We start from the raw sequence: 14,494 nt of genomic DNA, 5'->3' as shown, positions 1-14,494 counted from the left end.
ATCTGTGATGGTATGGGGGTGCATTAGTGCCCAAGGCATGGGTAACTTACACATCTGTGAAGGCACCCTTAATGCTGAAAGGTCCATACAGGTTTTGGAGCAACATTTGTTGTCATCCAAGCAGCGTTATCATGGATGCCCCTGCTTATTTCAGCAAAACAATGCCAAGCCACGTGTTACAACAACGTGGCTTCGTAGTAAAAGAATGCGGGTACTTTCCTGGACCGCCTGCAGTCCAGACATGTCTCCCATCAAAAATGTGTGGGGCAAAATGAAGCGTAAAATACGACAACTTAAGCTGTACATCAAGCAATAATGGTAAAGAATTCCACTTTCAAAGCTTCAACAATTAGTTTCCTCAGTTTCCAAACGTTTATTGAGTGTTGTTAAAAGAAAATGTAATGTAACACAGTGGTGAACATGCCCTTTCCCAACTACTTTGGCATGTGTTGCAGCCATGAAATTCTAAGTTAATTATTATTTGCCAAAAAAAAAAAAAAGTTTATGAGTTTGAACATCAAATATCTTGTCTTTGTAGTGCATTTAACTAAATATGGGTTGAAAAGGATTTGCAATTCATTGTTTTCCGTTGATATTTACATCTATCACAATTTCCCAACTCATATGGAAATGAGTTTGTACATTTCTTGTTCTTCCACTAAGCTCAAAGAAAAAAAAATGAATAGTAACATACTATGTTCTTGTCGAACGTACTTAATAACCACTGGACAGTATATAGCATATACAGGGCCTGCATCACAATTTAATATAATGCTCAGTCAGTTTGATTGACAGGTATTCAATTGGCTACATTCGTATTTTTTGTGATTGGAGTCTCCAGTGGTGTTAACTGCAATGCATCACACTGAGTGGAGATGCTAGTATTTCACTTTCCTTTTTCAGATACTGAAGAAGTGCAAAATCATCTTATTATGATGCAGAGCATTTTTACACCACTGCCAGCTACAACCACATTAATACATATTCTTATCACATTGTATTGGTATATCAAATGGTGGCCCATTTCCTGCAGATGTAACGGATAGTGTGGCCGTGCGATACTGCGTTGTGTAACCCAGCCACGTCATTTCTGTGGCCCGCAAATGCCTGGAAATGTTATGTGTCAATAGAGCACGTTCAGCTTTGACAGAAAAGAATGTACTGCATGCAACTGCATATCTTCTAGACTTTAGTTTTATTTGATCATGCAACAAAATATTCCAACAACTAATTTGTTTATCAAAAATACATACTTGAATATCAGTTTGTCACGTCACATCATGCCAGAAAGTGTGGCTGAGCAATTATATTTTGTGTAACTTTTTAGACACCGGTGTCAAACTAAAGGCTCCGGTGCCAGATCTGGCCTGACACATCATTTTAATGGCCCGCCATATAATTTCTTGTGGCCCGTTACATTAGTTTATACAGGTCACCACATCATTTTACATGGCCCGCCAGACCATTTTTTATGGGTGGTCACATCCTTTATGTGGCCCGTCACATCATCAATGTGGCCTGCCACATTATTTTATTTGGCCCACCACTACATTTTATACGGCTCGCCACATCATTTTACATGGCTCGCCAGATCATTTTATATGGCTCGCCAGACCATTTTTTTATGGGTGGTCGCATCATTTATGTGGCCCGTCACGTCATCTACGTGGCCCGCCACGTTATTTTACGTGGCCCACCACGTCATTTTACTTGGCTCGCCACATCATTTTACATGGCTCACCAGAGCATTTTATCTGGCTCGCCAGACCATTTTTCATGGTTGGTCACATCCTTTATGTGGCCCGTCACATCATCTATGTGGCCTGCCACATAATTTATTTGGCCCACCACTACATTTTATACGGCTCGCCACATCATTTTACATGGCTCGCCAGATAATTTTATATGGCTCGCCAGACCATTTTTTTATTGGTGGTCGCATATTTTATCTGGCCCGTCACGTCATCTATGTGGCCTGCCACATTATTTCACGTGGCCCACTATGTCATTTTACACGGCTCGCCACATCATTTTACATGGCTCACCAGAGCATTTTATCTGGCTCGTCAGACCATTTTTTATGGTTGGTCACATCCTTTATGTGGCCCGTCACATCATCTATGTGGCCTGCCACATAATTTATTTGGCCCACCACTACATTTTATACGGCTCACCACATCATTTTACATGGATCGCCAGACCATTTTTTTTATGGGTGGTCACATCATTTATGTGGCCCGTCACGTCATTTATGTGGCCTGCCACATTATTTTATGTGGCCCACCACGTCATTTTACTTGGCTCGCCACATAATTTTACATGGCTCGCCAGATTTTTTTATAGGTCTCGCCAGACCATTTTTTATGGGTGGTCACATCCCTTATGTGGCCCGTCACATCATCTATGTGGCCTGCCACATTATTTTACGTGGCCAACCACGTCATTTTATACGGCACGCCACATCATTTTACATTGTTCGCCAGATCATTTTATATGGCTCGCCAGACCATTTTTTATGGTTGGTCACATCCTTTATGTGGCCCGTCACATCATCTATGTGGCCTGCCACATACTTTTACGTGACCCACTACGTCATTTTACACGGCTCGCCACATAATTTCACATGGCTCGCCAGATCATTTTATATGGCTCGCCAGACCATTTTTTATGGCTCGCCAGACCATTTTTTATGGGTGGTCACATCATTTATGTGGCCCGTCACGTCATCTATGTGGCCTGCCACATTATTTTATGTGGCCCACTACGTCATTTTACACGGCTCGCCACATCATTTTACATGGCTCGCCAGATTTTTTTATAGGTCTCCCCAGACCATTTTTTATGGTTGGTCACATCCCTTATGTGGCCCGTCACATAATCTATGTGGCCTGCCACATAATTTTACGTGGCCCACCACGTCATTTTATACGGCTCGCCACGTCATTTTTTATGGCTCGCCAGACCATTTTTTATGGGTGGTCACATCATTTATGTGGCCCGTCACATCATCTATGTGGCCTGCCACTTTATTTTACGTGGCTCACCACATCATTTTACTTGGCTCGCCAGATTTTTTTATAGGTCTCGCCAGACCATTTTTTATGGGTGGTCACGTCCTTTATGTGGTCTGTCACGTCATCTACATGGCCTGCCACATTATTTTACGTGGCCCACCATATCATTTTTACACGACTCGCCGCATAATTTAACACGGCTCGCCAGATCATTTTATATGGGTCGCCACACCATTTATGTGGCCCGCCACTACATTTTAATGGCCCACTACATCATTTTACATGGCTCGCCACATCATTTTATGTGTTTCGCCACATCATTTACGTGGCCGGACACACCAGTTCATTTAGCTCGCCACATCATTATGCGGCCCCTCACATCAGTTTATGTGGCCCCTCACATCAGTTTATGTTGCCCGCCACATAATTTTAATGACCCACCACATCATTTTTATACGACTCGCCACGTCATTTAACATGGCTCTCCAGATCATTTTATATGGGTCGCCACACCATTTATGTGGCCCGCCACAACAGCCAGTTTATGTGGCCCGCCACATCCTTTTAATGTCCCGCTACATCATTTTACATGGCTCGCCACATCATTTTACATGGCTGACCAAATCATTTTTTAGGGCTCGCCACATCATTTATGTGGCCACTCACATCAGTTTACGTGGCCCGCCACATCATTTTAATGGCCTGCCACATCATTTTATACGGCTTGCCACATCATTAAAATGGCTCGCCAGATCATTTTAAATGATTCGCCACATCACTTATGTGGCCCGACACACCAGTTCATTTGGCTAGCAACATCATTTTAATGGCCCGCCACATCATTTTAATGGCCTGCCACATCATTTTATACGGCTTGCCACATCATTTAACTTGGCTTGCCAGATCATTTTAAATAATTCGCCAGATGACTTACGTGGCCCGACACACCAGTTCATTTGGCTAGCAACATCACTTAACATGGCTCGCTACATCAATTTATACGACTTGCCACGTCATTTAACATGGCTCGCCAGATCATTTTATATAGTTTGCCACATCATTTATGTGGCCTGCCACAAGAGCCCGTTTATGTGGCCCGTCACGTCATTTATGTGGGCAGCCACATCATTATAATGGCCCGCTTTATCATTTTGCATGGCTCACCAAATCATTTATATGGTTTGCCACATCATTTATGTGGCCTGTCACATCAGTTTATATGGCTCGCCACATCATTTTACATGACTCACCACGTAATTTTATATGGTTTGCCACATCATTTGTGTGGCCTGACACACCAGTTCATTTGGCTCGCCACCTAATTTTATGCAACTATCCACGTAATTTTACATGGCTCGACACATCACTTTATACGTTTCGCCACATGTGGCCCGTCACATTTGTTTATATGGCTCATCATATAAATTCACATGGCTCACCAGATCATTTTATATAGTTCGCCACATCATTTAAGTGGCCCGCCACATCATTTATAATTCAAGTGTAACCCACGTCACACGTGGCACTGTTTAATGATGATGTGTCAGGTGACTATAAGCGCAGTCTGGATTGACTGTCGCTACTCCAGTCAAGCAATCAGCTGATCCTGTTGTGGCTGGCAGCAAATGACGGCATTATCGACGCCACCATATCTTCTTTCATTGTAAATTATCCACTCAACCAACGAAATAACAAAACGGTAAGATGCAAAGACTAAAGTCAACTTCACCATCATCTTTTTAGTTATAGTTCCATGCAGCAATTGCAATTTGTTGAATGAACCCGCCTTCCGCCCGATTGTAGCTGAGATAGGCGCCAGCGCCCCCCGCGACCCCAAAAGGGAATAAGAGGTAGAAAAGGAATGGATGGATGAATGAACAATGCACACCCTGAACTCCATTGTAAAAATGTTTTTTTCTACATTTGTTGTTTGTTCTATTTTAAATGCTTAAATCTACTATGTTCGTATTGGTTTAGTTAGTAGTTATGATACCTCAATGTTGGCTGTGGTGTCATTTTAACAATTGTTTTTATTTGTATAATTGTCATATTTGAATGATGATAAATGAACAAGGGTTAGTACGTGTGCCTCACAATACGAAGGTCCTGGGTTCAATCCTGGGCTCGGATCTTTCTGTGTGGAGTTTGCATTTTCCCCCCGTGACTGCGTGGGTTCCCTACGGGTACTCCGGCTTCCTCCCACTTCCAAAAACATGCACCTGGGTATAGGTTGATTGGCAGCACGAAATTGGTCCTAATGTGTGAATGTGAGTGTGCATGTTGTCTGTCCATCTGTGTTGGCCCTGTGATGAGGTGATGATTTGTCCAGGGTGTACCTGCCTTCCGCCCGTGTTCAGCTGAGATAGGCTCCAATACCCCCCACGACCACGTAAGGGACAAGCGGTAGTAAATAGATGGATGGATTAATGTGTTGTGGCAGTTGCGGATGTCACCAATGTGGCGGTTTGAGGAAACACTCGGTCACTTTTCAAACCCATTTTTAATGGTGAACTGCCCAAAATGAGAATGCTAAACAGGAAGTACTTAAAGTTTAATTGCTTTGTAAATATACTGAGCTAAAGCCCAAGTTGATTGTGTTCTTCATGGTTATTTTGAAACTGCCCCAATTTTTCAACTAACTTGAAGTGTTTTGCCAAGAGGGTTATTTGTAATATGTATATTTTCAGAATGTGCTTGTTCTATTTTTGGCCGAAGTTAGACAAAAAAAAAAAAAAGCAATCTGAAGTTGTCTTTATTTTTAAGTTTTAATGCCATTTTAGCAGTCTGGCCGACGTGAGAATAGATTTTTCTTCATGTAGCCCCTGAGCTAAAATGAGTTTGACAACCCTGATGTAGACAAGTACAGCATGGGGAAGTTCCCATTGACGCAAAAAGTGACTACATATTTGTTTTCATCACCGTTTAAACAGGAAAAGCAACTGATAGCTGGTTTTGACAGATCACCAGAAACAGCAAATACACACGGCTTTAACTTACATTTGTGACGATGTCACAATCGATGGCTTGCCTGCAAATGGCATCATATACTGCCAAAATAAAATGTGTTCACATATTGCGATGTAGAGCACGACACGTGTTAAATCCACACTTTTTTGTTTCTGGTGCTTCCGGTGAGACGTTCAACTTGAACTTCCTCTGAACCACCTTCGTTGCTAACTCCCACCCTCTGTCATATTCTATGCTATTAAAAAACTTTGATTAGATATAGTCTCAATTTCTCCCACCAATCTACAAAACCCAAAACCAGTGAAGTTGGCACGTTGTGTCATTCTTAAATAAAAATAGAATATAATGATTTGCAAATACTGTTTAACTTGTATTGAATTGAATAGACTGCAAAGACAAGATATTTAATGTTTGAACCGAGAAACGTACATTTATTTATTTTTTGCAAATAATCATTAACTTAGAATTAAATGGCAGCAACACAGTGCAAACAAGTTGGCACAAGGGCATTTTACCACTATGTTGCATGGCCTTTCCTTTAAAAAAAACTCAGTAAATGTTTGGAAACTGAGGAAACACCTTTTTTTAAGCTTTTCAGGTGGAACTCTTTACCATTCTTCCTTGATGTACAGCTTAAGTTGTTCACCAGTCCGCTGTCTCCATTGTGGTATTTTAGGCTTCATATTGCACCACACATTTTCAACGGCAGACAGATCTGGACTACAGGCAGGCCAGTCGAGGAACCCGCATTCTTTTACTATGAAGCCACACTGTTGTAACACATGGCTTGGCATTGTCTTGCTGAAATAATCAAGAAACATATGTTGCTCTAAAACCTGTATGTACCTTTCAGCATTAATGGTGCCTTCACAGATGTGTAAGTTACCCTTGCCTTGGGCACTCTTACACCCCCGTACCATCCCATATGGTGGCCTCTGGACTGCATCAGTTCATCTTTAATGAGCTCTAGTCCAGCAAAGCCAGCGGCGTTTCTGGGTGTTGTTGATAAATGGCTTTGGCTTTGCATAGTAGAGCTTTAACTTGCACTTACAGATGTAGCGACCAACTGTAGTTACTGACACTTTTACACACTGATGACGTTTTTCGATGCAGATGGAAGGTCACAGGCATTCATTGTTGGTTTTCAGCCTTGCTGCTTGCGTACAGTGATTTCTCCAGATTCTCTGAACTTTTTGATGATATTACAGACTGTAGATGGTGAAATCCTTAAATTCCTTGCATTAGCTGGTTGAGAAATGTTGTTCTTACACTGTTAGACAATTTGCTCACGCATTTGTTCAAAAAGTGGTGACGCTCACCCCATCCTTCTTTGTGAATGACTGAGCATTTCATGGAAGCTGCTTTCATACCCAATCATGGCACCCACCTGTTCCCAATTAGCTTATTCACCTGTAGGATGTTACAAATAAGTGTTTGATGAGAATTCCTCAACTTTCTCAGTCTTTTTTGCCACTTCTGCCAGCTTTTTTGAAACATGTTGCAGGCATCAAATTCCAAATGAGATAATATTTGCATGTGATCCTGTTCAAACATTTGCAGTCTATTGAATTGAATATAACTTGAAAAGGATTCGCAAATCATTGTATTCTGTTTTTTTTCCCCTCTGTTGTACACAACGTAACAACTTCACTGGTTTTGTGCATGAGGTAAATAAAAATGAGTGGATTTCGTTTCTGACCACTTTTAGTCTCGTTTTTAATTCGTCAACACCGGTGTACTGAGGGGAGGGATGTGTGTGTGTGTGTTTGTGCGTGCGGGCTCGCGGAGCCTCCGACACAGTGGAGGGACAGAAAAGAGGGAAGATGATATCATATAAGTGTTGTAGCGTGTCCCTAATCCGCTACTGCAGATAATTTTGTCAACCTGTCACTAATACATTTTGTGGGTATACCGGTACTCAAATATACTTCATAAATTTCAAACATTTTGATTTGAGGGGTCACCCTCTCTATTTATCTATCTATCTATCTATCCATCTATATATGTATATGTGTATATATATATATATATATATATATATATATATATATATATGTATGTATGTATGTATATATATACATATATATATATATATATAAATATATATATTTATTTATTTATTTATTTATATATATATACATATATCTGTGCCTATCTCAGCTACAATTGGGCGGCAGGCGGGTACACCCTGGACAAGTCGCCACCTCAACGCAGTATATATATATATATATATATATATATATATATATATATATATATATATATATATATATATATATATATATATATATATATATATGTGCCTATCTCAGCTACAATCGGGTGGAAGGCGGTGTACACCCTTGACAAGTCGCCACCTCAACGCAATATTTATATATATATATATATATACATATATATATATATATATATATATACATATATATATGTATATATATATTTGTATTTTGTTATTTTAATGCATGCAATTACATACGTTCTAAACTTTAATATTGTTTGATCATGCAAAACCATACAAAAATATGTACTGAAATATCTACTTTTCACCTTGATTTATAATTTCAGAGCAAGTCTGCTGATTGAAAAAAAATATGAGCAACAAATGCGTTGGCTATTGTGTAATGAGGCTATTTATATCTTAATAAAATACATATAGTGTATATTCACTTCAGTGCTACAAACGGCCCTCTGAGGGCACCCTTAATTACGATGTGGCGCTCAATGAAAATGAGTTTGACTCCACTGTAAATCTGAGCTGTAAATATTATCTGATCATGTTTATCAAAAATAAATACTTGAATATGTATGTCAGCTTGACTTAAGATTTCATAACAAGTTGCCCATCAATCTGTTAGTAAAACATACAATAAACACAAATCCCTACGCAAAGTGTTTAACGGGGCTATTAAACATTTATATTAATATACGCTATATTGCCAAATGTATTTAGCCACCCATCCAAATGATCAGAATCAGGTGTCCTAATCACTTGGCCCGGCCACCGGTGTATAAAATCAAGCACTTAGGCATGGAGACTGTTTCTACAAACATTTGTTAAAGAATGGGCCGCTCTCAGGAGCTCAGTGATTTCCAGCGTGGAACTGTCATAGGATGCCACCTGTGCAACAAATCCAGTCGTGAACTTTGCTCGCTCCTAAATATTCCAATGTCAACTGTTGGCTTTATTATAAGAAAATGAAAGAGTTTGGGAACAACAACAACTCAGCCAGTGGTTGGCAATGTAAACTGGACTCTAGAGCAGTGGAGACGCGTTCTCCGGAGTGATGAATCACACTTTTCCATCTGGAAATCTGATGGACGAGTCTGGGTTTGGAGGTTGCCAGGAGAACGGGAAATTTCAGACTGTATTTTGTGCCGAGTAGAAATTTGGTGGAGTGGTTGTTTTTCAGGAGTTGGGCTTGGCTCCTTAGTTCCAGTGAAAGGAGCTTTAAATGCTCCAGGATACCAAAACATTTCGGACAATTCTATGCTCCCAACCTTGTGGGAACAGTTTGGAGCGGGCCACTTCCTCTTCCAACATGACAAGGTCCATAAAGACATGGATGACAGAGTCTTGTGTGGATGAACTTGACTGGCCTGAGCCCGATAGAAGACATTTGGGATGAATTAGGACAGACACTGAGAGCCAGGCCTTCTCAGCCAAAATCGGTGTGTGACCTCACCAATGCGCTTTTGGAAGAATGGTCGGTTCCTATAAACACACTCCGAAACCTTGAGGACAGCCTTCCAAGAAGAGTTGAAACTGTAATAGCTGCAAAAGGTGGACCGACATCATATTGAACCCTATGGGTTGGGAATGGGATGGCACTAGGGCTGGGCGATATATCGATATACTCTATATATCGCGGGTTTGTGGACCGACATCATATTCAAATATCGTGATATTCGAGTATAGATTTTCACATAGTTGCTTTTAGCTGCGGGCATTACACAACAGGCGTTTCTCACTCTTTCTTGTCTCTCCTCACAGAGACGTAAACCAAGCACACTTTCTTACACACATCACATTCTGGCACGTGTGCAGCGTCGCACGCTAACGCGGAGCAGAGAGGTAGCGACATGGTAACGCTAGCTGTGATGCTAACGGTGAGGTGCGGGTGGTAATACGAGAGAAAGAAGGTGTGAATCTGGTAACAAATGGAGGAAGAATTATTTCCCAATAAAAACAGCACGGGATCTATCGTCCGACGGTGATTTGGCTTCAAGCGGGAATGTGTCCCACATTTATGCGGCAAAAGCGTTGCTACAAAAAGTAGCAGCACTGCTAATGGCGGGGCGCAGTGGAAGAGTGGCCCTGTGCAACCCGAGGGTCCCTGGTTCAATCTCCACCTAGTACCAACCTCGTCACATCCGTTGTGTCCTGAGCAAGACACTTCACTCTTGCTCCTGATGGGTGCTGGTTAGCGCCTTGCATGGCAGCTCCCTCCATCAGTGTGTGAATGTGTGTGTGAATGGGTAAATGTGGAAGTAGTGTCAAAGCGCTTTGAGTACCTTGAAGGTAGAAAAGCGCTATACAAGTACAACCCATTTATCATTTATCATTTGAAAAGTCACCTGCTAGAGAATTAAGAGTGCTTGAAACTCTGCATCAACATCTCTGGCCGGTGCCACACCAACAAAATGCCGAAGCCACTATTTCCACATCAAGTCCGTATGGAAAAAAAAAGTCAACAACTGAAGGAGATGACGTCCGCAGGAACCTATTATGCAGCTCATTTTTATTTGACAGTTATTGAAATATCTTCAATCGGTAGAAAATGGATGGATGGATGGATGAAATATACTGTGTGACATCATGCACAAAAGTGCACTTTATTTGTTTTTAACTATTGTAGTGGCGTTGTGTACATGAAAGTACACTTTAATTTAGTGTTGTTTTGGTATGTCATCACACATCATGCTTAATTTATTACACAATTTGGGAAGACTGTAGTTGATTTTTATTATGTTAATGTTATATTTTTATCAACATGTGATAGCAGGGACCCTGCCATTCAAAACTAGGATGCTACATTAATAATGATTAATGTAACTATAGCTAAAAATAGTACAATAGCAATAGGAGAGACTATTCATCCCTGAACACCATGGAGTTCATGTAGGCTTAATGATGCACTTACATTATTATGTCACCAGCATACACACACACAGACACACACACCCCACAATGAGCTAAATGTTTCTGACAGTCTTGCACTATCTGTTTTGGAAATGACATAAATGTTTGTGCCACTGCTTAATAATTGTTTAATAAATACAGTTTTGCTCAATTAACCTAGTTGGGATTTCTGCCTGCATGATAGTTTAAAATGAGCATATATTAATGCAGTATGAACAAGAATGATTTAATGTAGACACATAGAATCATCATACTGCAGTGATTATGTGCATCAAGTGTTCATTCAAGGCTAAGGCAAAATATCGAAATATATATATCGTGTATCGTGAAATGGCCTAAAAATATCGAGATATTAATAAAAGGCCATACCGCCCAGCCTTCGGTGGCACTTCAAGTTCATATGTGAGTCAAGATAGGTGGCCAAATACTTTTGGCAATATAGTGTATATTCTCTGTTCAGGCAGCCAAAATTGCAATACCACCCCAAAAATAACAAGTTTGACAACCCTGCTTTAAGAGCTGCACCAGACAATGGGTCCGCAGCCCTTTGCTCATTGGCAATCCACAGAGGCACCATTACAGCCGCTCAGTCTGTCCATGTGTCATTCAAAGCCTACATGATCTGTGTCTTATTGCATCCAGATAATCGCTGCATGGACCGTCACTTCCTCCCCGCTCATGCCAATCAGCTGGTTGCCCTCGCTAGTTTCCCCGGAGCGGGTAATACCTGGGCTCGCCACCTCATAGAGCTCGCTACTGGCTTCTATACCGGCAGCTATTACTTTGACGGCTCACTCTACAATAAAGGTAGGTTGCTTTTATACGGCAATATAAACCACATTTTTACTCGCGTCTGTGGCCCTGAGGGAAAAATGGTCTCCTTGTGTGCCCCCGTCTTTTCCCAGGATTTAAAGGTGAGCGAGACCACTGGCGGAGCGGGAGGACCATCTGCATAAAGACGCATGAGAGCGGCAAGAAGGAGATCGAAACTTTTGACTCCGGCATCCTCATGATCCGAAACCCCTACAAGGCTCTGATGGCTGAGTTCAACCGTAAATATGGCGGGCACATTGGCTTCGCCTCCCAGGCCCACTGGAAAGGAAAAGGTGAGTCTCAGAAGATGGCGCTAATGTATTTCACATGTCAGGAGCTGCCACGTTGTTGAAATATTTAGGAAAGTGGAAATACTTTGAGGTGGAAAATGCACAAAGCAGAGTGGCTGGAATGGGCAAATGACAAGCTCCCATAGAACAACTTACAACTGCTGGGTAAAAAAATGTCGTAAAAGAAAATGACCATTGAAAGGTGAGCAACGTCGGCTGCAGTGTTGACATTTTGAGCCATTGTATCCGGAAGGAAATCTCATTTTCATTAAAAGTTTGAGCTATTAAGATCATACATAAGCACAACCAATTACATTCAGATTTGATGTGAAAGAAATCACAGCAAACCTGGAATCGTTCCATTGTAGTACTTTGCATGGTCAGTGTAGTTTTGGGATGGATACCTTTCAGATTAAAACCAATAAGGTACCAATTCCCAGTATGTCCGAATTGATACCAATACTCAAGGGTATCAATTTTCGCCACATTTGTGTGTGTTAATAATAAAATGTATTCTTTAATGCAACATTTAAAAACAAGCGTTTATGATAACTGTGCTGTCCTGTTGTCTTAATTCATTTCCAGGTCTCATTTGCAAGAATTGTACAGTAGATTTGACTTTGCATGCAATTGCAATTCTAAGATGTTAGATGGCAGTAGTGTATAGTTTGATTTAGGGGTGTAACAGTACACCAAAATTTCGGTTCGGTACATACCTTAGTTTAGAGGTCACGGTTCAGTTCATTTTCGGTACAGTAAGAAAACAACAAACTATACATTTTTTGGTTATTTTTTTACCAAATTTGTAAACAATGGCTTTATCCTAACATTGGGAACACTATAATAATTCTGCCCACATTAATCAACATTAAACTACCTCAACTTGTTGCTCAGATTAAATAAAATGACAAAACTTTTCTTCTACATATAAAAAGTGCAACATTAAACAGTTTCAAGTCAACTCATCATGCTTAATTTATTACAGCATTTGGGAAGCCTGTAGTTGATTTTTATTATGTAAATGTTGTATTTTTGTCAACATGTGATACCAGGGACCCTGATATTCAAAACAAGGCTGCTACATTACTAATGATTAATGTAACTATAGCTGAAAAAAAGAGTACAATAGCAATAGGAGAGACTATTCATCCCTGAACACCATGGAGTTCATGTAGGCTTAATAATGCACTTACATTATTATGTCACTAGAATTCACCCAAGCACAAACACACACCGCACAATGAGCTAACACGCACACACACAGCAAAATGAGCTAACGTTACGCTAAAAGTTAATTAGCCTTCACCTCAAGCCAGGACTGCGAGCGAGCTGAGTTTAAGTTTCTAGAAGGTCAACACGCTCATTGTGATGTTAGTAGTAGTTGACTGGGAAGTGTTTATTATAATTTGGGGAGAGTATGCTGCCTTATGCTCACCTGCTAAACACATATTTGCTAACCCCACCGCAGAAGCGCTGACTACATGCCCTCTGAATACGCGTTGCTGATTGGCTGTTACAGCTACATATGTAACCAATCAAATGGTTGTGTGGGTGAGACAATGCTGGGTGCTGTGTATGAGACAGAGGCAGAAAGCAGAGCGGCTTGTTAAAACTTTAGCTTAGGCGGCTACTTCATTTGTTCGTGTGGAAACTTGTTCGGTAGACCTCCGAACCGAACCGGAACCCCCGTACCGAAACGGTTCAATACAAATACACGTACCGTTACACCCCTAGCTTTATTCAGAGTCATGTTTAAAGAAAGTATTGGCAACTAAACAACAAGCACCATGTTAGACACCAAGGACTTTTATGCCTGGAAGCATACAATTGCAGTCGTTCTGACGTTTTCTTGAGAAAATAAACCAAAATTATTAGTCTGAATATAGTTTTAAACATACTCCAGTTCATAAACTTACAATAAAACATGCTTTCATTTTGTCAAAATATAATTTTTGGGGCAATTTTGCAGCTGTTTTTGATGCACTCTGCTGTATATTGATGTTTAGTGAGAAGCAAGTTGTCTAACACACCCCCGACGGCGCAAGAAATTATCACTTTTGTGTTAAGTACGTCAACTGTGGTGGCTGCTTGCAACATATTGTTTTTCATCACTGTGCTATATATGCCTGTGCTTTTACTTTTGGTTTTTTAAAATGTTTGCCTAAGTTTTACTGTGGCGAGTCATAGCTTCCTGATTTCGTTATCACTGTATTAACTTGAATACTGAACTAATGCTGCTTTTTACTGCATTATTTATTAGTTTAGTTTGG

General features: G+C 40.6%; 1 protein-coding gene across 3 annotated transcripts in view; it reads left to right on the top strand.

The window, feature by feature from the left end:
• Positions 1-14,494, top strand: part of wscd2 (WSC domain containing 2) — a 229,023-nt gene that overhangs the window by 176,997 nt on the left and 37,532 nt on the right. For all 3 annotated transcript variants that reach the window (XM_061906562.1, XM_061906564.1, XM_061906563.1), the window contains 2 exons: positions 11,764-11,928; positions 12,027-12,227. In XM_061906562.1, the coding sequence (XP_061762546.1) occupies positions 11,764-11,928; positions 12,027-12,227 (366 nt within the window). The remainder of the gene's footprint in view (positions 1-11,763; positions 11,929-12,026; positions 12,228-14,494) is intronic.

Source organism: Nerophis ophidion, linkage group LG07, assembly GCF_033978795.1.
Source record: "Nerophis ophidion isolate RoL-2023_Sa linkage group LG07, RoL_Noph_v1.0, whole genome shotgun sequence".
Taxonomy (NCBI): Eukaryota; Metazoa; Chordata; class Actinopteri; order Syngnathiformes; family Syngnathidae; genus Nerophis; species Nerophis ophidion.
This window is presented reverse-complemented; position numbering and strand designations above follow the sequence as displayed.